The sequence below is a fragment of the Streptopelia decaocto genome, assembly GCF_964273445.1.
Source record: "Streptopelia decaocto genome assembly, chromosome: 17".
NCBI classification, from domain to species: domain Eukaryota; kingdom Metazoa; phylum Chordata; class Aves; order Columbiformes; family Columbidae; genus Streptopelia; species Streptopelia decaocto.
The window spans coordinates 8,433,243-8,457,181 of NC_138672.1; the positions used below are offsets into that span (position 1 = coordinate 8,433,243).

The window sequence follows — 23,939 nt, forward strand, 5'->3', positions numbered from 1 at the left end:
GCTCGGAGGGTAATTACTGGAAGTGAAACCAGAATGACATGACTGGTGACAAGTGGTGTATATAAAAGAATTAAAACATATTGCTTTGCAAGGCTAAGTAAAGACTGAGTGGCTCATAGTAAGTCATTTCAGCTCAGAACAAAGGTCTGTATTTCACCAAGGTGGAACAGAAAAATCTGCAAGGAATGTAACAGAAACAAGTTCAAAAATTGATTATTTTTTTGGTGCATGAACAGTAGCACCTGTAAGTCACACGCAACATGTCAGCTTCATAATTCCTCATCCAAATGCAAAGAAAAACTGGGTATGTGTCCCAAAGAGGTTATAGTTCAAGCCTGATCTAACGCTGCTCTATTGATTCCACTGCTGAAACAGGGCCCTGCTGCACCAAGTGTGCTATTTCTGCTGTAGCAAGAACTGCCATATGTATCTGGAAAGGGACGGTGATGAGGTTGGCATTCAGAGCTGATGTACCTCAAACCGATTGGTATGCTCGCTCCTGAAATACCAGTTATGTCTTAACACGTGTTAACCAGAACACCAAGACTTGGTCGTTGTGGCATCTCCAGGGCAATGCTCGTCCCTTGCACACATCAGTATTTGCAAGCTGGTGAGTTCATCTATGCCAAAAGTCAGGTCTACATTCTCAGATACACAAAACCTTGAAATAAATATTCTCCTGCTCTCAGCTTGTAGCCTACGTGCTGGTCCAGACAGCCAAAAAATAAAGAAGTATCACCAGCTGCTTTTGTCAAACCTCCCTCTCGCCCCCATCATCTAAGTGACCCGCGTGTCCAAAGCGCACACCTGGGCACACACCTGCGGCACCAACCAGGCACGTGGGATGTACAGAAATGGCAAAGCAACGATCATGGCTCCAGCAAATGCCAGGAAGAAAACATCAGCCCAGAGCCAGGAGGCGGCTTTCAGCCCCTCGTGCCGTGCTAAACCAACCCACCGGCCCCGTGCCAATATTCCCAAGGAGTTTTGCCACATACCATTCCCGAGCAGCCTGGAGAAGCTGTAAATGACTGCCTACGCAGTAACTCACCTGCTGTGGCTTGCAGAGGGGAAAAAGAAAGCAAAGTTCTATCTTTCTGTGATTTTTGAAGGTGCACAGATTGGGGTGGACGAATTGGAGGCTGTCCAAAAGGCACAGCCCTGTCTGGCTGCAGTCTGGCTTACGGTAACTGCGCCGCCACATTTCCTTTCAATCTGAACAAGGTTAATTTCGATTTTGCTCAGACATATCCTCAGCTCAGATAAGCTGAACCAAAAAAAGCCCTCGTGAAATAAATGTGTCCACCCATGTGTTTACACCACCTTACATCAACTTACATTCCCCCCGTTAGAACTGGTGTGAATGAAGCGTGGGCAAAGCCAACAAACCCAGACCTCTTGGGCCCCCCTCCCCAAATCCCACCGCCCCAGCCTGCGCAGAGGAGGGTGCCTGGGGGCTCTGGATGTCCCTGGCCCCCCGGAGCAGGGCAGGCTCGGCCGCTCTCCCAGCCCGGTTCTATGGCCCCACTGTGCTCCCCGGGGCCGGAGAAGGGCTCGCGGTGCCGGTAGCACAAGAACGGCCTCGCCGGATAGCTCGTTCTTTGTGTGTGTGTGTCTGCATCAGGGTGACCCAGTAAACAGCTGAAGCAGAGAAAATGCAGGAACAATCCAGTGCAGGGAAGCAGCGAGGGGCTGCTGGGGAAAGGACGGGAGGAATAAATGCGAGTCTTTGTTCTCCGGCCGTGCCCCTCGCGCCCAACTCCCACCCCGGCCGGGATGACGTGCGGTGCCTCCATTTGCTGCCGTGTGTTTCCCTGCGCGGAGCTGCGGGCTGAGCACAACTCGTCCCAGCCTCCTCCTGACACCGCAGCCCCAGCGTGTCCCACATGGCCCAGCGCGGGGCTCAACCTGCAGACATTCTCCTCTCTGTGGGTCCCCCCATTTGTTCTCCTCCCTGGGGTGCCTGTGGGAAGCTGGAAGGGGGAAGAGCAAGCACTTTTGCTTTGTAATCAAGAAAATCTCACCTTCAGAGCATTAGTTAAATAGGTGTCAACGAGGTGCTACATAAGCAGGTACAGGGGCAGGAGTAAACAAGCCAACACCCGGGAGGGGTCTGCAATCAGGATGCTCAGTCGAATTAAAGTCTGATTTCCACAGCTGAAGCAACTGAGAATTTAAGTTTAATTGGCACCTTTGGGGAGAAAACTACTTAAAAAAAAAAAAAAAAAAAAAAAAGATAAAAAACCCACAACACCTTAAAAAAATCCCATTTGTTGTCAAGTGTCTGAACATGCACGCTGGGAGCCCAAGCAGCGCGGTTTGGACGCAGTCCCTGCCCTGAGTGCTGGGTGTGCCGGATCCTGCACACACGGAGGGTGGAGAGCGGCTGTGGCACGAGGAGCGCGGGTGTCCGGGCAGGACACGGGCGGCCGGGGCGCTGGGATGAGTTCTCTCCCCAGACCTGCACTTGTAGGTGCTTTGGACCACGTCCGAGCATCACCCAGGACCCGCAGGCAGCTTCACCCAGGGCTGCTCCACTTTCTCACCTACCCTGACTCAGCACAGATTTTTGAACCGTGTTTTCTGTCACCACTTAAAGACACAGCCCTTTTCCAGTGGTTACTGATGACGAAGGTGTACCAGCGTTCGCAGCAGCGTACCTGCGTCCGCTCGGGGACAGCAAGCATTGAGATTTCAACCCAGCGCTGGGTCACCGCAGGCATTTGCAGACAAGCATTCCCTCACGTTACCAGAGCTCTTTCATGGCAGGTAAAACACCGCACGAGAAGTCAGCTCCTCCTGGCCGCGGCACTTTGGCGAGCCAGCGCAGACACGCTCCCACCCCGACTTGTCTGTTCCTGCCACCCTGCCCTGTTCACCAGCCACAGGTGAGCATCCCTGCAGCTCACCCTCCCATTTACAATTATTTTGGGAGACAAACGCTGGGATATCCAAAAAGATGTGCACAGTAACCATGGGGCAGCATCAGTGCAAAGAGCACAGAGGTGCCCACCTCCCTCCCCCAGCTCATTTGATGTTGTGCCTGGACTAAGACGGGTCAAGCCCCAAGCAGCCCCAGAGCTGAGTTTTACTGAGGAACGCACTGAAATCCATAGGAATGGGGGCTGGGAGAGATGGGGTTTGTGGGATACCCCCCAAAGAAGCACCTCAGGGAGTGTTTGTTGTGACACTGGTGTGAGCCATAGCTACACTCTGAGTCACCCAGCGCGTCTGCGAGGGAGGGACCAGCTGGGCCTGTCTTAATGCCAGTTCTCACTGTCGCAAGCGGGACTGCATCTAGTAAACCACGTCGTCTAGAAACCCAGTAATCAGTGACAATCACCAGCAACGGGCACTGCCGCCCCATTGCTCAGCACAGGGATGCGGCCAAGGGCCCCAACCAGCACAAAGGCAGCTGGGACCAAATATCCATTACAAAACAAATAAAATAATCAAAAGTAAATAGCAACATTTGGAGAAAAGCCGGGCTGCTTCAAGATGATAAACCAAACCGAGCATTAGCCCGGCTCTGAAAAATCTGCGCAGAATCAGACCTCACCAACAGCAGGTCATCACAGGAGCCTCCTAAGCAAGTGTCTTTGAACAAAAGCCCAGGGTTTTGGTCTAAACTGGAAGGTGAGGTCCCAAACAGCCCCACCACATGAAGGTGTGTGCTTCAGCATCCTTGTTCTCTTCCCACAGCTGAGTTTTGACCCCGCCAGTCTCAGGCAACATGCTTTGCTTTGCCCAGCTTGGCTAAACGACCGCTTCCTGAAGTTAGTTCCAACTCTAAGAAGTGAACCCAAACTAAACACATCATTTCGCAAACGCAAACGCGGCTCGAGCGGGGAGCCGAGCGCAGGCTCTCGGCTTGTGAGTCTCCACGGAGACCCGACCACTGCAAAGAGCAGGGAAAGGCTGTGTGGTTTTGCTCCATCACATGAAAAGAAGTTCTGGTAAGACGGGTAGCAAGCCCTTTGAAAAGCAGGTTTCCACACAGGCCCTGAGCTCAGCTGCTGTTTGTTAAAGCGTGGTTAGCAGAAAGAAAAGCCACTCTAAAAATAATGCCTCAGCATTCCAGATAAAGTTGCCTCCAATGAGTTTCCTCTCCAATCTGCTCCGTTTCCAAGTCAAACCAACTTTTTTCCTCCCCTGTCAGCTCCGAGGACTCTCTGGTCCCTGGCAGCTGGAAGCACCTCTGTCCCGTGCCCCCCGTCCCATGGGCACCCAGCACCGCCCGTGCGGAGCGGGACGATTCCCTTCCCCATCGCCGCGTGTTTCTGACGGCAGGGCTCATCAAAATACCAACGGTGTAATGAAAACAAACCCGCTGCTGTGGAGCTACGCAAGTGAAACAGGCCACGCAGATGCCTCTGTGCGTGCTTAATCTCCCCCGACATTCAGCTGCCACATAACTCCTGACCCTCAGGTATGTTAGAGAGAAACTCGCGGCGGTTATCTAATGTAAAAGCTCTGCCCTATAAGAACCTGTACCAGCGCAGCCTGGGGAATGTAACCAAAGACTTTAGAGATTATTTGCATAACATCATCGAAACAAAACAAACAAAATCACATGGAGAAAGAGGTTTTAGGCGCTGTGGAGCTGCTACTTCATTGCACTGAAGGAGACCCGTTTTTGCTCGCTGCAGACCACGCGACAGCAGAGATTTAGGAAAGGACATTCCTGTCACCTCTGGGAGAGCTGCTCCCAGGTGTGAAGAGAACAGAAATCCCAACCACAAAAGCCCTTCTGCAAACACCAGATTACACGAGAGCAAAGCTGCTCCTGTGCCAGCGGGCAGCGTGTGCCCGGAGCAGGCTCACTGTGCATCACCTCTGCTCCTGATGGACATATATGAGAAATAATGACAAAGGATGTTAATCAACCTTTGTTGAACAGTTAACAAGACGTGGCCCTGAAAGGAGGAAGAGGATGAGTGCCCCGGTCCCTCTCCATGTCCCCATTCCGAAGGCCACCCTGCTGTGCAGAGCCCCGGAGCAGCGGGGATTGCTCAGTGCTCCCTTTCCCTAACAACTCAGGAGCAAAGTCCAAATGCACCTCTATTGGAACTCCGTGAGCCAGCGGGGCTGGGGCTGCTGCGATGAATGGGTGAGACCCTGCGTGGGGACAGGAATCAGACAAACCGACAACTAAAACAGCTAAACAGCTCGTTTCTTCCCCTGCTGCCCGTTTCCCCAGGCAGAGGCTGCGGTGCAGAGCGACGCTCAACAGGTCTCGCTGGGCACCAAGTCCCTCCTTGCGCCAGCCCCACTGTTCAGCCTACAGAACAAAGGTCCCGCAAACCCCCGCAGCAAACGACACGCGTTTCGGACAGGCCGTGGATGCTGCCGTTGGGTCTAACCCAGCACCACGCACGCTAACAGCACAGGATGAACAAATTAATGTATGGAGGGGACGAGTCCTACAACTCAACCCCCACCATCCAGACCCCGCAGGTGCCATCCCACCAAAGCAATGCAGAAATTCTGAGCCGCCACGAGCTGTGCTGGAGCCCCCCGGCCCCCCTGCCAGCAGCTCAGCCAGCTTTGTATCCAAATCCCGCTCCTTAGCAACGACATATTTCCCCCCCCTCTTGCTGGTTCTGTGGGAGATGAAGAAGTATTTGAGAACTGAAACAGCCCTGCTGCAAGTGTGTATTTGAATAAAAGGAGCACATCTGCTTCAAAGGCAGTCACTAGGCAGCTCTGGAGATAACGGCTTGAGAGAAAGTACAAGCAGGGGATGCCCAGCCTTTAAATGTGGTCTAAAGTGACCTGAATAAGCTCTCTGCTCCTTCAATTACACGTCCCTCGGGGGACAGACAGAGCGCTGGCGATTAGACAGGCGGAAAGGGTGACGGAGGGGCCACTGGTGCTGCAGCCCTTCCAGTGGCCAGACCAACTCAGGTGGCCCTAAAACCAGCCCATGCTCTGTTCCTAACTGAGGGGCGTCACAGCCAACCCCCCTTCTCCAAAACAGCGGTGCCAGCTGAGCAAGACCCATCCCCACAGGCACAGCTGGTCTGACGCTCTTTCTGCTCATCCCACCCCAAACCCGGGCACAGGGAACCGTGAAAATCCTCGGAGACCGCATTTAGTTGCCCCTGTCTGGTAATCTCACCTCGACAGAGAGAAAATAGGTGGTTGTAGTGTGGCAATTGTGTGATTTGGGGGGCCCTGAAGTGGCCTTGGCGGGGAGTTGCCCATCCAGCTTGCAGATAAACAAAGATTTTGGTTTCCAGGGCTGCCAGACTGGTACTAAATCCACTAAAACCTCAGTGGGATCCCAGCACTGGGGGTTTCCCACCCCTATGGAAACACGGCACAGCAACACGATCCTTATACAAACACATATAGAAATCTCTCTCCAGCTCCTCTCTAACCATATCAAATAATAATTAAAAATCCCTCCCACCTCTGTTATTCCCATCTTGCACCAGCCACCAATAATCAGCATCTCAGCCTGTTCCTGGCCTCACCGCCAGCTCCAAACCCTTCTGGAAGGGAGCCAGAAGGTAGGTCCCCATCCAAGAAATACCAACAGATGATGTTCATCTGGCAAACTGCAAGGGGCATATCGGGTTGTGCCTGGGGGAGGAGAACAGGCTGGGAGAAAAGGATCTTCTTCCAAGGCAGTTAAAATGGCTTTTAAGAGCTATCTTTGCCCCTCCCTCGCCTCCTTCCCAGCTGTAAAGAACAAGCACTGACCCCCAAGGCCATCTGGGCTGAGCAGTTCAAGTTTTTAGGATGCGTTTAGCAACTGAAAATCTCCTAATTGTTCGGAAAACAAATAGAGCTAGAACAGCGAGAACACAAGCTTTTTTGATACGTGTCAGCCCAGCCCCTTGTCTGGAGGTTTGACAATGTCAGCTTCATGAAAGTTTGAGTCTGTGTCATCTGCACGGGTGTTTATGGTCCGATTGCTCAGCAAGGACCAGGAGGAGAGACACTGAATTCAACTTGCGGAAGGATTGACACTTGCTGTTGAGTTGGGATGGATTGGAACCGGAAAGGTCAAAAGCAAAAGGTCTACAAAGCTCTCTCTATCCCTTGCTTGAGATAGTCATTTTCCATTCTCTGCAGTTAAAATCACAGCAAGAACACTTGGCAACACATGGCCACAAGACCTCGAGTAGGACCTCAAAGCGATGCCCGGGTGATCGATACCGTTGCTGTGGGATACAGGCAAAGGTCCGCGCTGCTGACATCTTGGGCGGGGGGAGTCGGCTGATGAGCAGAAAACGAGATCTGCATTCCCCGCAACCTGCCCAGCCGCTTTCCAGGGATCCTCTATTCCCTGTGGGACCAGCCTATCCACCCCGTAAACTGGCACAGCTCCACCGAAACCAGCTCCGTCCCAGCGCAGGGACAGGCCGAGCCTGGGAAGCACAGCTCCCTTTGGCGGAGGCGGCAGCCCCAGGTCCCACCGCGCACCCGGGGCAGCGCTGCGGGGCTGTTAACGGGGTTAGCAAAACACTGAAGGTCTCCAGGGGTTTTCTTATTCAAATAATCCACTCTCCCCTCCCAGCGTGCATCTTGCAGAGTAACTCTACCCGAGGATTATAACCACACCAGGCTGCTGCCAGGACGGTTGTCACAACACTGACACTTGTCTCTTTTTTTCCCGTTTCCCCACTCGTGCACTGTAATGCCAGCAAGCGCAACCTGCCCCGTGGGGCATCGCGAGCAATGTGGAGGCCCTTGCACGGGAACACACTGGAGATGAGCAGCTCTCTGAGCATCTCAGAGCTGCTTGGGAGGCAGCGGGTCACCATGCACCACTCTGAGGTGCACCCTTTCTTGCCATCGCTTGCAAATGGATGCTACAAAGAAAGGAGGAATTTGTCTGCAAGTTGTTCAGGGCGAGGAGGAAAGCGCAAGCGATCAGATGCGGGGACTGTGCTCCGACCATTACGCAGCACGGACCCACGTACAGCCTGGAGCAGAAGTGGGTGAAGGTGACTTCAGAGGAGGTCTGGTGAGCAGTTGCCTCTGCCGCATGGGGACTTGCTCAGGGCTGGGGGGGCCATGCAAAGCTGCCCTCAGCCCCAGTGCTTTTTCCTTCCATTGCCCGAGAGGCTGCCAATCCCCCTCTGGAGCCTCCTCGTCTGGGGTACACGGGGGCTCCTACATGCCAGGCAGCCTCTCCCCGGGGGTACCAGCAGCTCGCTGCATCACCCCTCTTTTCCTCCCCACTCCTCTTGCTCCCCTTGCCAAAAGCGCGGCCCCTCGGCCTCCCGGAGCGGCTGGACTTCCTGCCAGGCATAACACGAACCAGATGATGTACTCCAAACAATGTCAGTACGCCCACCCCCAAGAGAGAGAAGCAGGGAGGGGAAATGGGGGAAAATAAGCTGGATAGAGCTTTCATGAACTCTTGGCAGAGCTGAGGAGCCCCTGCGACCAGGCCAGAGATGAACCGATACAGCCAGAGCCCGAGAAAATCCCTTCCCATCCATGGGCGACCAAGACTTCCCATCACAGGTTATGGGGTAGATAGCTTAGCGCTGGGAGAAGGCGCTGTCGCCCCCTGAAAGGCTGGCTGTCCCCAAGGGTATCTAAACCGTAACTCAAAACGTTTTACTGGTGATTCCCCTGGCTTCGCCACCCCCCTCCAGTGGGAAGCATCCAGAGCTGAGAAGCACATCTGCAGCTGGCTCTAAATCCCAGTGAAGCCAGACTTGCTGACCCTTGCTGATATTAACCCCTGCACCACCAGCCTGCACCTCTGAACGCCTAAGCCTTCCTCCAGCTGTGCTTCTAACACATCCTTTGCTCAGAATCAGTGACATTCCTGGCACGCCAAAGACGATCATCCATTACTAAGAAAAGAGGCACAGCTCTGACTCAGATTATTTCGGGTGCCTCCACACACCACTGCCATCAAACAAACCACTCCAGGGGACCAGTCTGACTCTGAACCTCCTGGGGTCGAATCCAAAGAAGCACAAATATTTTGCATCCTCCAGCAAAGTCCTCCCGATGCCCATAACCTTCCTAGAGGACACTTGTGGTTTGGACAAGCCCAAAGCCTTCCCAAGCAGCTCGGATCTGTGCAGACTCCTGCCTCTAGCAGCCAGAACTTCAAAGAAAATGTTAAAAGCCCCGGGTTTTAGCAATCTGCCCCCCTCCTTGGTCATCTTGAGGGTAAGCATCTCTTTGGTTTCTCCCAGCAGAGCCTGGCGGCCTGCCTGCCAGTCAACGGCACATGGACACACGGTGAGAAGATCAAGCAGGGGTGCCCGTTTATTAAATAAAATCAAACCGTGCTGCGTGCAGCAGCACAGCCGCCCCCTTACCAAACTCCGGGCCAGCTTTGGGCAGGCGGCAAATCCCAAACTAGAGGGGGGATGCGCTCCGTGCAGAGAGCTGAGCCCCCCAAACTCACCGCAGCAGTGACACCCCCAACCACCCCCCACCTCCCCGCACTCACCTCCAGGGGCGGCAGGTCGGGGTCGAGCTGGGTGAAGCTGTGCAGCACCACGGGGCTGCTCTCCCCCGCCACCTCCAGCCTCACGCCCCCCCAGAGGCTCCGCGCCCGCCGGGAGCCCTCGAACATCCTCTCGGGGCCGGGCGAGGCGTTGTGGCGGGAAGGGGGGGCGCGCCGGCGGCCCCCCATGGGCAGCGCCGCCGCATCCCCGCCGCCGCGCTCCGCCGCCGGCCCCGCCAGCGCCCCCGGGACGCCCGGGGAGCCGCACCGGGGCGGGAGGGCACCGCTGTGGGGTGGGATGCTCGGCGTCCGGGAAAGCGGCAGCGGGAGGTTCGGCGGAGCGGGGCGGGAGGAGCGGTGCGGGAGCGCCCGCAGCAGCGGGGCAGGCGCCGGGAACCCGCAGCCGCCCCCGCCGCCGAGGAGCCTGATGTCACCGCGGGGCCGGGACGGAGCCAGCGAGGCTGTAAAACCAGGCACTGGATTTCCTCCCGCAGCCTCCGCCCGCCCCGGGGGCTGGCCCGGCTCGGCACGGCCCGGCCCCCCGCGGGAGGGGGCACATTGAGGCGGACGAGCTGTGAAAAAAAACCCCGAGCGCAGAAAAAAAAAACGCGAGGGAGGGTGCGGAGGAGGGAAGCTCGGGGGGTGCGGGATGCTGCCGGAGCCCCAGCCGGAGGGGTGAGCAGGGGGGTTTAAATGGGGCGGGAGGGAGCAAAGCTGTACAGCTGGTCACTGAATCACCAGGGGTTCGTGCAGCACCGAGGTCTGAGATTCACACACCACCACCCAAACAAAACGTATTAAATTCGAGCGCATGGGTATTAACAGCACGTGCTTTTGCCTGAACAGACAAGTTTTATCTCCTCACATGAGCTCAGCCCCCACTGGCAGCGCTCTGTTCATTCAGAGCACTGGCCAGCCCTTCACCCTCCACAGCTGGACTTCATGGGGTGACAAAGTCACGGTCACCGTGGGGGCGGCAGGCAGTGTCCTCCCCGAGGAGAAGAAGGGATGTGACCAAGGCCCTGCAGCTCGTCAGTGCCAGGAGCAGAGCCTGACCCCTTCCCCATGCCATGTCCCCAAGGCACAGGCAAAGTGACAGACAGGGACCAAGGCACCTGCACTCAGCCCAGCAGGGACTCGGGGAAAGCGAAGGGGGCCCAGGGGACAGCAGGGCTGCAGACCCCACTTTACAGAGGCCCCGAGCCCCCAAGATGATGCTGGAACCTGCAATGTAATTGTGTTTTCAGAGGCAAAGAGAAACAGGCAAAACTGTCATTCCCCATCCCCCTGCGCTGAGCACAGCGTGCTCTCACCCTCCCCTGGCTCTTCCCCTTCCCTCCTCACACACTGCCGATAAACTGCATCACATCGTCCAGGCAGTTCCTGCTGACAACACCAAAATCCAGACTTTTACGCCTCAGCTCCCTGCACAGCTGAAATAACATCAGCCTCCCAGGGCCTTCCAGCCCCGCAGCTTTATTTCCACTGAGAACATGGAGCTGAGGCTGACACGTCCAGCGCTGCCGAGGGCATGAGTAGCTCCTGGCTGGGCAGGAAAGGATTAACAAAGCTGCCAGAGATGTGAGGACAATGTGGGCTATTGTCCTGCTTATCTAGAGCCACAGAGGGTCAAGGGAACTTCCGGGGACACCCTGGAAAAGGGAATCCAGCCCTGCACCAGGGCCTTGTGCTGTCCACGGCAGCCCCACACCTTCGGGATAACATAGATTTAAACACTGCCCAGGTACAGAATCACAACCCTGTGGTGCTGGTCAGATCACTGGAGCTTTCTCTGCTGCAGAAAGGACGTGACGATGCTCCGCACAGAGGTGTCCTCAGACCCACTGGCGTCTCATGCAGAAACCTCCTGATAGTGCAAGATGTGCTACGAAATGAGATTGGTGGCGTGCATCGTTTCACCCAGAACATACAGAAACCGGAGACAGTGCCTGGTTCTCCAGCAGAAACCAGCGTTGCCACGCCGGGCTGTAGGCTCTTTGGGAGGGAGACTGCGCTTTTCTTTGGTGTTTATCTCTCAGGGCAGTGTCATCATGGCCCACCGCTGGAATTGCTTGGCACTGCTTGAGTACACATAATAAATAACAGCGCTACTCATTTTCAGTTGGCAAAACCCTCCAAAACCCTCCAGCTTTGTCTGACCTCTACAGAAAGACGCAGCTCTTTGATCGGCAATTTTCACCGGTCCCTTGGTTGACCACTAAAGATGGTTTCAGGGGAGAAACACTTCTGATAATGGATAATAAATAATATAAGGCAGGAAAGCAACTGTGAGGGTTTAAAAATAGCCAGCCAGTTTCCTTTCTCCTCTCCTGGGAACCTTCTGGGTCTGAAAAGCAAAACACTCAAAGCAGGGTCAGGAGCCCAAGTTCAGGATGTTTGCTCAGCACAACTAACCCCAAACACTCAAATGCGAGGGGCCACGCTCTTGAAAATTGCAAGATTCAAAACAAATAACTTTTCAGGGCTTCTTGATTGCCTCTAAGCAAAGAGCCAAAAGGGGACATGCAGATCACACCCTCGGGTTTCTCCCTTATACCCTGGAAAGTCTAGAAATTGTTGAAAAATGCAATTATTTTATATGCACATGACTCCAGGAGCAGGAGATTTAAGAAAATGATCAACACTTAAGTGACTCATTAAAAAAAAAAAATATATATATATATATACACACATAAATGTATCATTTTACAGTTGGCAACCTCAGCAAAAGCTTTTCACAACACACTGAGCATTTTGCATTGACGTCAGCTGTAAATGTCCCATCGAGCAAAGACGCAAAGACGGGCACGGGAACTGGGTGCTGGGGGGAATCCCATATTTCGCTTCTTTCTGCCACTCATTTGGCTGAATAAATACAAACTCACATGGCCAACACTGGAGCATCTACAGAGCACACATCTCTGCTCCTCTGCTGCAGTGTCCGGCCCGCAGGCTCCCCTGCCTGGTAAATAACACGGAGCAGGTAATACAACGGGGCTTTTGCAAACTCTAAGACAGTTTCCCGGTTTAGCTCAATCCATTTGGGTCAGGACCTGCACATTCAGACCTTAGTTTGTTTCTAAATAACCAGCGCAGACCCCGAGTCATCTCTCCCCAGCACCACAAGCTCGAATGTGTGGCCTTTGAGCACCCCGCTCAGCTCCATCCTGCAGCCCCCCTTCCCTTCCCTTCCCTTCCCTTCCCTTCCCTTCCCTTCCCTTCCCTTCCCTTCCCTTCCCTTCCCTTCCCTTCCCTTCATCTCCCTGCTCCGCTCCCAAGAAGGGCTTTCCAGCATGTTTCTTACAGGATGAAACTCACTGTGACCCAGTTCCCGTGCTCGATATTGCTGGTTTGCTTTGTTATTTCTTTCCATCAGGCCCTAGGCTGAGCAAGTGAGGCTGCCCACCCCAAAGCATCGCTCAGAGACACTCACACAGGGGTCGCTGCCTTCTTCACAGCACCAGTCGCCTGCAAACGCCCCCAAAGCTCCTGTCACTGTCCCGAGGGCACCACCAAACCCCTGTTTCCTTTGAGCCTCAGTGAACCTACAGCAGGACAGATGCCAGAGAACTGAGAAAAAAGCTGATCTCAGCCCTGGCCACAGAAGGCAAAAATCAGCCCCAAGCCCCTCGCGAGCATCACACACCCCTGGCTTTCCCTGTTCCACAAGTGAGTGAACCGGGACCCAAATCAGCTGCCTCTGAGGGGAACCGGGCTGTTTCCTGGGGAGTTACAGCGTTATCCATCCTCCATCCCAAGCTCTGGCACCAGCTCACAAAGCACGTCAAGTAAATCCCCGCAGTGCTCTGGGTCAGGCCGCTCGCTATAAAATGGAGACAACAACACTTCCTTCTATTGTAGGGGCTGGGAAAGCCCTTTTTGTTGCTGTTTGTAAGGCACTTAGGAGGAAAAGTGCTACCGAGAGAAAAGAATTCTTCACTAAAAGCCAGGCTGTTTGCTACACTTGCATTGAGTCCTAAATCAAAGCTTTTTGGACATTCAGATTTTAGTTTGAAACAGTTGCCACTGCTCAGGCTCAACGGGAAGATTATTTTATAATAAATAATAATAATAAACTAATACTATCTCTTCTACTTCAGGATGAGGAAAAAACTTCCGAGCTTCTGTAAAAAGGGAAAACAATGCCTTGTTCAGTACAAACTGTATACAGACATTAGATTAGAGCAGTTGCTCCCAAAATTTAGGGACCAACAGATCACCACCAGCCCTCAGCCCCTTGCAGATCCAATTCGCACTTGCAAACACCATCAGTGTCCCTGTTTAACTAGATTATAGGGGTGAGCCACACACCACTTGCCACGGCTTACAGAAAATATGGATTATTAGGAAATTCTCCGCCAAATATTTCGGATCCAGGGCAGTTGATGCTGACAAAGGCTGACTCGGGCTCTCCTGCACTTTGTGTCCCCGCTGCGGGTGGCACCTGTTCTCCAGCTGCAAACCCCCCTGTCCCCACGGCCCCCCCATGGGCAGCTACTCATTAAACGCTGGGTTAATTGAGGAACACCACTCTCCTTCAGCCTCTGTGAAACACGCCAAATGCCTAACGCAGCAAGGCAAGCTCCTAATTATTGTCAGTTCCTAGCAGAGGAAGCGCACCAAATCCCCGGGCAATTAGGATCTAAACCCCTCCATCCAGCTATACTGCGTCTCATTTCCTGCAGCCCCTGCGCACAGCTGGGCTACGGCATCTCCCGCCGAGCCTGCCGGCTCCTGGAGCTCGGCAAGGCAACGCAATTATGCCACAAGCCTCAGAGACTCAAGAGCCTGCAGGAATATTTCCCCTCAATTGTGCTTCTTATGCCATGCACTTGCTTGTAGTATTTGAGCATCTTCCGTTAGGGCAGCAAGTGACAAGCAAACCCCGTTCTTTCGAGCTTGCTGACCTCTAAAACCTCAGCAGAATAAGGGCAACGCGGGGTGGGAGGGAATCGAGCCACTTTCTAGGAAACAACTGAGCACAACTTGCTTTGTGAGGGTATTTCTGGGGAGAGGCACCTTGATACCTTCACAGCGAAGTGCTGCACAGTGAAAAGAAAACACCCAGAAAAACAAGAAGCAAAATATAACTACTAACATTATAATATGCCCAGAAAGCCAAAGAAAACAGGGTCCATCTTGTGCAAAGCACCAAGAGACCTCACAGCACTTCGCAGGGCACTGGTGCCAGGGGGATGCAGCAAAACCAGCACAAGGCTCGCTGTTTCGAGAGGGTCACAAAACACGCCGTGAGTTTTGTTACACGGCATCCCCACATTGAGGGGATTTGCAGCTGCAGCTTTGGGTCGCAGCATTTTGCTTGTGCACGTGTTTCTCCGTCGCGGCTCCCCCGAGCGCAGGGTTCAGCGGGCATTAAGCTGCTGGAGCCTGACACGCTGCAGACACACCAGAGCTCCCCTGGTAAAGACTATTATTTCTTGAGCTGTTTGTCTTTAAAGGCAGCTTTTATCTCCCTATCACCTTTCTGCCAGAATGTTTCAGTCAGCTCTTTTAACAAATACCACCTAAGGTGCTTATAACCAAAAGGAAAACAGGAAAAACATTTTTCCATGTTGCTTAGCGATCAGTGTCTGGCGGGTTCAAGCCTCCCAGGTGCTCGGAGTTATTGTAATTTCCATCCCTTGCTTGCATGGGCCCTCTGTGTAACAGGACACAAAAAAAATCACTGGTAAAAAGAGGAGAAAGGTTATAAAGCCATAAAAATTGGCAGGGAAAGATGGGAATGGGTGTAGCCACTGGAGATAGGGGAAACTCCTTTCTGAAATCAAAGCAGCCCTCCTCATCCACCCGAAAAACAAAATGACATAGTGAGATTTCATTATATATTGGAAACATATATCTGCGATCACTGTGACATTGGGCAAGGTCCAACTGGCAGTTTCATTGAGAAAGCACCCCAAGCCCTGCAGGGACCCCCAAAGCTGGGGTCACTTTCCCTCGAGCCCCTCGCTCCGAGGACACCGCGCTCAGACCCGGAGCAGCCAGGGGTACATGGATGCACAAAACCAAGTTAATCTGCCTCTCAGCTGCATCGCTTCCCAAAAAAACCTCAGCCTCTGAAGGGATTTACTGGGCATAACTTATTCCCCTCACTACAAGCTTTGGTGAGGGATGTGTGTGCTGGACTTTCTGTGCACACAACTGTTCTTTCCTCCAGTACCTTTGTACTATGCTACTGGGGCCAGACTGGGAGCATCAGCTCAGTTCAAAACACTGCTCTTAAATATGTGAAATACATGCTGAACAACCGGCTGGTAAGTGACTATGGAACAGGGGGCAGCATCCCTTGCTGTTACAGCTTTGGGATGCTGGTGTAGCATCCCCATCCCTCCCCAAACCCCCTTTCAGCCTCATGCAGCCCCTTCCAAAACACCCCCCAGCAGTGAGTGCTCTCCGTGCTCAGGCTTGTGAGCCCAGCTGGAAAAGAAACAGGAGGCGGCTCTGGCTCTGCTCACCTTTCAAAATACATTCAAGGGCAGGCAGTACGTTTTTCCACCAACAATAACCAGCCCAAATGACACTTTGAGCTGAATCGTGTAAAAGGAGACTCTCAGAAACAAGAAGCTCTGGCAACCGATCCGCAGAGAAATCCTGGTGGATAATGAAGCAGCTCTGCTCGGTGGAGTGCCCACCCTCACCCCAGCTCCCCTCCCGGCCCCTTCTCTGGCCCTGCTTGCGCTCACACCTTCCCTGGACAACACAGGTGGGCAGTGATGCTGCAGCCCCGAAGTGACATGAACAGCCACACAGCCTGCACCAGGTGGACAGACAGACAGACGGGGAACTCAGACCAGCCTTTGGGTCCCACTCTCCATTCAGAGGAGCAGGAGGGTGCTTTATTCCGGCTGTCCTCCTGTGAGGGCTCATACCAGCACGTACAGAGCATCACTGAGAGCTTGTGTTGTTACCAGGAATGTGCTCTGACCCCACGCTGCGTGTTCTCCCTGGGGACCGGGATGCAGGTTTGCGACCGTGTGACTATCACAACTGATGGAAACGCTGCCCCAGCACCCTCAGACTCAGCTCCCCAAACCTGAGCAGCACCGTACGTTCCCTTATCGCTGGAATGACGTGGGGAGGGAATGGTGCCATGAAGCTGCTAAGCAGTTCAAGAGAAAAGTGATGCCATAGCACAAGCACAGGGAAGTAGCACATAGATTGATGTTGCACAAGATTAAATTATGTCCAAAGACCAGGTTAAACATGGGAGCCCAACAGGCTGCAGTGCCAAGCTGATCTGAAGAGCTACAGGTAGCAAATTAAAACATATTTGCATGCAGCCTAGGCTTAGTACAGAGAGTTAGCCCAGTATACGAATAAGGTAGAACAGACTTAAATGCCAGATCCTGGAAATAAGTGAAGCAACAGTAAAGTGTCCACACTTATAATGTTAATACCATAAGCAAATAACTTAAAATAAGAAATCCAGTTAAACAGGAACAAAGCCTCTTAATGGGGGATATGGAAAAGGATGTTCCAACAATGGCCCTGTATCTCCTTCAGCTGCACAAATGTCAGGGAAAGCATACATCAAAACCCGGCCGCGTCGGGAAGCCGCCGTGAATGCTGCAGGAAAGCTGACTTGATTCGAAGTGAGGAGTGAAACCTTGGAGCCAGGCTGCGGCGGAGCCGGGAGCTGACGTGATTGAAAGTGAGCAGCCGAGAGAGGAGCCAGAGGGCCCCGAGCAGCCGCGGGGACGAGGAGCCGGAGAAGAGACGTCCAGCAGCTGGACCGGCAGCTGGCACTGGGGCGATGCCGACACTGCGCAGCCCCTGCCGCCGCATTTGGGCCAAATTCACCTCGGTCTGGGGCACGGTGAGCGGACATGAAAATATTCTGCTTTTTAACAGCCGGAGCACACACTTAGTGGTGCCGGCCACGTGAGAGGCAGGAAAAGAGGCTGGCAAGAGCTGGAAAGGGAAAGTTTCATTGCCCGGCTCTGAGCGGGTGTTGCGGAGATGGAACAGTCACATGGCTGAAAAGTCAATTAAGAATTGTAAAAGTCTTTTAGAATTCCCAGGTATTGTTAGTGCCTTGGACAAAGGATGTTTAAAATAAAATGATTTTCCCTTCCGTAATTACCACTTTAAAAGGTTTCCGCTCCACATTGTTTTAGTGGGGGGAAGTTATTCCAGTGTCTCTCTCAATGGGCAGCAAAACTCTTTTTGTTGTGGGTTTTTTGGCGTGGGGAAGCGGTGTTCTTCCAAACAATACTGTACACCGGTGGCCAAGGGCCAGATTTATCTCCGTGTTACAGTGGCACAAATATCAACACACTCGGCAAGTGCCACCGAGTCCCACTGGGGAGCTCGGTCCAGCCGGGGTGCTGCTGACCCTCCCCAATTTTTACCTTCAGTTCCATGATTTATGCTGTTTTTCCTTCAAGTCTCGGCTCCAGGGATCACGTTGAGTGCTGAAGAATTTCAGTTGTCATTAAAATACAAAGGTCATCCTGTGAGCACTGAAACTACTCATGTTGCTTCCTATGGTTTTGTGTCTCGAGACTGTCTTCAGTGCCTAAAAATGCCTGAACTGAGAATGAAAATGTTTTTGTGGTTAAAGTGTTTGTAAAGCGGCATCTCTCACGTGGATTTTCTGGTGTCTAATAATACATGAACTCATGCTACAGATGTTTTGGAGCATTTACAAGATTCTGTTCCTCCTCTCAACCATCTCGTTTCATCATTTGCACAGACTTAATTCTCTGCGAGCATTTGGCCAAATCTGCATGAAGCAGGCCAGCGGGTTCAGATGTCATTTGGGGAGAGACGACACAGGCAGACAGACATCGTGATGGCACTAACCTCATTTTGGGCGGAAATTAAGATTTTAAGAATTTTCTGCCCTGGAAAGCTAGAAAACATGCTTGAGCGTTTGCAAGAGGGCCAGGGATCAGAGAGTGAGTCAAACAAGCTGCTCCCCAAGGTCTCATCCAGTTTCTGCAAGACTTTCTGCAGCAGCGAGGCAGCATTGACCCCCAAACTTCTCTGATCTTCTTGTGGCACGGAAAGGACGGGCCGATGAATCCATTCCTGAGCAACCAACGTTGTTGCAGGTCAATTTTTGTCATCTCAGCAGTGAACATCATATCAGTATCGATGGTTAATCACCCTTCGCTATTCGCGATGTGCTGGTAAGGACCAGTGTCGGTGTTTCCATTACACGTGGGCACGTAACCCGGTGGCACGCAGGTGCAACACCAGCCGGGGTATGCACTGAGTCACCTTTTCGCAAAAGCCAAACCCTTGGAAAACTTCCCTTTCCCTGCTTCTTCGCCTCTGCCTTGTGCTGACCCCACAATAAATGGGGATGGATGGCCAGGGCTGGTTCCCCCCGGGGCAGCGGCTGTGGGTGCAGAGACAGTAGGAAAAGATGGAGCTGTGTCCCGTAGCTTGACCATCTCCTCCCCTGTTTTTCCTCCATCCCTTTGCCAAATAGAAAGGGAAATCCAGGATTTTCAGCTGCTTTTGATTCCCTCTTGCTCACAGTGGGGGGGGAAGGGATTAGTCTCCATTTTCTGGCTCCAACACAGGGGCTGCCCGCCGGTCAGGGGCTCCCCGAGCCACGACGCTGCTGGTCCCCGCGTTGCTCCAACAGCTGTCCCCATCCTGTGTCCCCCCATCCTCGGCACATCTCCCCAGAGCCCCCAGACGTGCCTCCCAGCTGCTCTGGTCGGTCAGCCCGGGGTCTGGCACTACAAACCACATCTCCCCTCCTTCCTCACTTGGTTGCAGTTTCTGACTCCTACTTCATTTCCAGCATGGGAAGCAGAAGTGCTGGGGAAGGTCTATGATGAAAGAAAAACCCCCAGACTCTCAGATCAGTGCACATGGGAGCCCAAACGGAGAAGAAAAGGATGAGCAGAAAGGGGGTGTTTTTAAGGTGGGGGTTTTGGGTGCCAGTTCCTGGCAGGCAGAAGAACAAACTCCCTTGTCTCGGTACACCAGCGTTACTGAGGGTGTTGCTCTGTATTTTCTTCCCTGTCACCAAATCACAGCCAGACACTACCGAGACTGTCACACCGCTCATCACAAACAGCTCCTCAACATCCCCAGGTCCAGGGCCTGATCCTGCCGGCTGTCCTCCAGAGCTCACAGCACCCAGCCCCAAATTCAAAAGGGAGACGGCAGCAGGACTGGATCGGAAGAAAAGACATGAGGTGTCCAGCTGCCAAGGAGCGAGGACACCGGGCAATGCCCGCATGAGTCTGCACATCAGATGATTAAAAAAATATATACATATATAATCAAATCAGTTGTTAGATGTAAACAGCCCTTGGGGTTCATAACATCAAGACTTTAAGGTAAAGTTTCTTACCATAGAGGCACAGAGGAGGACAAGCACCTGAGACTCTGCTGCCGACCAGCATTTGCGTGGAGGTAACGTCCAAAAGCCTCAGCTCCGGACAATAGCGGGGTGCGAGCTGCTGTGCTGGCAATGTGCTCCCCTCTCCAGCCAGTGTGCATGATGCCACACACATGACTAAGGAGCCAGGAGTTAAAAATACCAAATATCACAAGTTCTGCCCAAACTGAACCACCAGCCTGCCCAGTCTGTACATTACAGCATCGTCATATGACACAGCAAACAGCTCCTCCACCGGGCAGGAGGATCTGGTGAGAGCCATCTCCCCAGGGCAAGATGGAGCCAATTCTTTCAGCAGTATTAATACTAAAATCACGTAATTAAAGCACCCCAGGTTCACATCAGACAGAGCCAACACGGAGCCGCATCCAGCTGTCCTTTGCTACATGGGCTGCAGTGTTTTACCACCTCACAAGCACGTCACACTGAAACCAAAGATGCTATTTACATCAAAACAGCTCTGGATAGTAAGAACAGTGGAACCAAGCTGCTTCAGGACAGGGCTCCTGGTAGGGTAGTTCCTCAGCTTTATTTGAAGCTCACATGACTAAATTCAGCCCTACCTGAAAACAGCAGCGGTACCTATAATGTGTGGCAATGCTTAAATGGAAGAAAATCGCTGCTTTATGCATGGGGACAACAGAGCACAGCGAGGGCCAGGGGATCCACCGAAGCCGTGTTTGCTTTGGAGAGGTGCTGAGAGCCCGAGACACGTCGGTGCTGGCCGAGGAGCAGCCGTGAAGCGAGTGTGTGCCGACATGAGGACATTCCAGCGACACCATGGACCGCAAGAGCAGAGCTTATGTCAGCAAGAAGCGGCATCACCCATGTCTGCATCAGCAGCCGCATCTGAAGGCAGGCGGGGCCAGCTCAAGGCATTTAATTGCAGGCCAGGTGCACGCAGGGCAGCCCTCTGCTCCAGCATTGCCACGCTCGGCTGTCTCAGCTGCAGCACAGCCCCTGGGCTTGCTGGTTTTGCTGAAACATGGGGTAAATAAATAGGGCCAACTCTCATGGAGTCCCTCGATGGGAGATGCCCAGGGCTACGTCCATGCTCTGCCACCATCTGCAAATGGAGCAAAACCTCTGTTTCACCTGTGTTTGCAGCTGGTACACTCCAAATCAAGGGGCTGTATCGATGACAGCCCCATCCCCAGCCCAGCCCCACTGCAGGACGCAGCATGGGAAGCTGCACAGAGGAGGGATGGGACCACACTGGGATGCAGGAGAGACCCAAACCTACCGCCTTGTGATTTCTGCATAGGGAGGGCAGGACAATTAGGGCCAAGGTGCCCCCGCGCTCCTGCAAAGACCCCGAATGGGCATCACAACCCGCCTTTGATTGCCTGTAACGTGCCAAACCAGTCAGTAAACCGGATTTGCCTTATTTGAACACAAGCGGGCACCGAGCAGCACTGGCAGCCCTCGCGGCACGCTCCTGCGACAGCTGCTTCTGCCGGTGCTGCCCTGAGCCCCGATGCAAAGTGACAGCTGACAGCAAATTGTATTGACGGGCGCTTATTGAATGGAACTGTCAGGAGGCAGCTGCTCCGCATCCCGCTGCCGATCTGCCGTTCATCGGGGTGCCAGTCCCGGGGTGCAGGGATGGAGCCAAGTGCCACCAGCAGCACTGGGACCCGACGGCGCATCTGCCTCGGCAGCACCCGGAGCCATGAAAAACGTTCTGCTGAGTTCGAGGGTCCCCGTGGTATCACCAGGATGGAAAATGAGAGCAGAGAGTGAGAAAGCCAAAAGCACAGCTAAGAGATCCCATTTCACTTGAGAAAGGGAAAGTGCGAGAGGCAGAGCTTGTGCCTCATGTCTACAGAGTAAAAGCTGCAGGAGGAACAAGCTGTTACGCTGCCCTCAGATTTCAGACAGAGAAGCTGCTGCTAAACCATGGGAGAGAAGAGCAAAGCAACAGAGAAACTCTAGGATGTCACCCTGAACAATAATTTACGTCCCTAGCTAGGGACAGGTTACAATGCCACCAAAATCGGTGGGTTTGCCTTGATTTATACCAGTAGAGGACATGGCACACAGTATTTTACCAGATTTTCTTTGCAGTTTCTGCTCTGCAGCTAGCACTAGCAAGCACAGATCCAGCCGGGCCACTTGTAAAAATACACCGAAAGCAGATCGATTGACCAATTACTGGAAATTTCAGCTCCTTCCGCGCTTGTAATACATGGAGAATTAGCATTGCTTTAATGGCACCAATAACCCATCGAGGCAGCAGTGAGAGCCGGCTGGGCAGCTCCTGCAGCGGGGGAGCACCGGGGAGCACCCAGCTCCACAGTTTCTAGTTTTCTCCAAAATGATGATTCACCCAAGGGAAGAGGAGAGTTTGGCCAAGAGCAGGGATGGAGGGATTTGTTGTTTTTGATTGTAACTGTGGTCAGGAAACAGTCCCAGCGCTCGTTTTCAGCTCCTCCCTCTCGATAACATCTATCATATGCAGCGAGTGGAAAAGAAACAGCCTTTGATATAAACACGACAGAGTTTGATTCATGGCAGTTTGCAGCTATCGCTTCACCACAGCGTTCAGTGCGTGGCTTCAACCTGCGACCAACACAACCAACAACTCCCCGGCCCCGCTTGGCTCCCGGTTGAATCCTTTCCAGCCCTGGCAGAGCCGCACCGAGGGAGCGGGTGATGCTGCTGGGGCTGCGGGAGATGCCGAGTGGTTCAGCCCTTGCATTGTCACCATGACAAGAGATTTCACGCCATCCAACCCACCCCATCACCCAAAGGCATCCGTGCCGTGCCGCAGGAGCAGCCCCGGGGAGGGAGCTGAGCCACATATCCAACACCCAGATTAATTAGTTGCCATTTACACCGCACTCCAAGGGAATACCGGTGCTGCAGACAGGAACAACAAAGCTGGAAATTAGTAGCTCATTACTGCTGATCTGAAAGTTTTTCTTCTGTGTGCCAGAGGACAATGTTTCACCCAAGTCACCCAGGTTGCAGTCAGCTAAAACACTTAAGGCTCAACTGAACAAGTTCTCAAATGCGGCAGGTAATAAGTCTGTGCTACAGCAAACCTGGGAACTAATCATTTGTTCCCATCTCCAGCTCCTCTGAGCCTGGCTCTAAGGTCAAACTAAGCTTTTATCTTCTCCTGTATTCCAGCACGATGGGAAAAAAATAATATTAGAGGAATAAATTAGCATGTGAAATGTAATTTAACTAATTAGCCCACTGGAGTGGAAAATACTCGCTAACCACTTTGAAGTCAAACCTAGCGCACTTGTTAGGATGTCACAGAGGAGACAGAAAGGAGGCGAAGAGGGGGAGCCTGCCAGGACAGGCTCTGGAGGGTGCGAGTGCCTGAGCAGGACACTGAGAATTTCACCTGATCACTTTTCTTCTCGCTCTGTGGAGCTGCATTAAGTGTCCAGCTCAACCACAGCTGTGCTGGAGGTGACCAAAGGCTGTGCTGCACCCCCTCTGACTTGCCATTTACCGGCCATTGCGACAAGCGGGTATTTCTCAGTGATTTTCACCATACACAGGGCTGGGGCAGCTGTGTGTTATTAACCTTGCATGCACAACCAGGAGTGGGTGGGGGGGATGCACCAGCACTGTGCGAGGTGAGCAGGAGCTCCCCACCACGCCAGGACACCAGCTCACCCATCCCTGCGGGCTCCTGCTCACAGGCAGCGGATATTGCCAATTAAGCCGACAAAGCAACGTGCCATAAAGCTCCATCATGTCAGGGAACTGTCCGAGATGCCACAAAAAGCCGTTATATCACTTGCAACAGTCCGTTCATTGATTTCCCCATCTCCCAGATATAGAAACTGTTGCTCTTTTATTAGCAAAGCTTTGGAGATCCCAACCCATAGAAGCAAGAGAGGAACCCTGGGAAATTTTGCAACTGCTGTGGTTGAATTATGAAAGGGAGGGACTGACGTCCTCATCGAAAGCCAGCAAGAGAGACAGAGACAAGCCTCCTCTGCCCAACACGCACCACACACGCTCTGCTGCCTGCTGCTGAAACGCTCCCAAAAGGAGCCCCGCTCCATGCTGCGACAGAGCAGTTTCCCTGCAAAACCCAAGTATGAGACATGGACCCAACGGTGTTGCTGTCCTGAGAGAACAGGTTTGACCTGGGGG

At 53.1% G+C, this 23,939-nt stretch overlaps 1 protein-coding gene across 6 annotated transcripts in view; it reads right to left on the reverse strand.

Moving 5' to 3' along the window:
* Positions 1 to 23,939, reverse strand: part of RALGDS (ral guanine nucleotide dissociation stimulator) — a 55,869-nt gene that overhangs the window by 14,601 nt on the left and 17,329 nt on the right. For 3 of the 6 annotated variants that reach the window (XM_082067928.1, XM_082067926.1, XM_082067924.1), the window contains exon 1: positions 9,434 to 9,873. The exons of the other annotated variants lie outside the window; for them this stretch is intronic. In XM_082067928.1, the coding sequence (XP_081924054.1) occupies positions 9,434 to 9,619 (186 nt within the window). In that variant the 5' untranslated portion in view covers positions 9,620 to 9,873. Of the gene's footprint in view, positions 1 to 9,433; positions 9,874 to 23,939 lie in introns of those variants that run through there. 6 annotated transcript variants of the gene reach the window in all.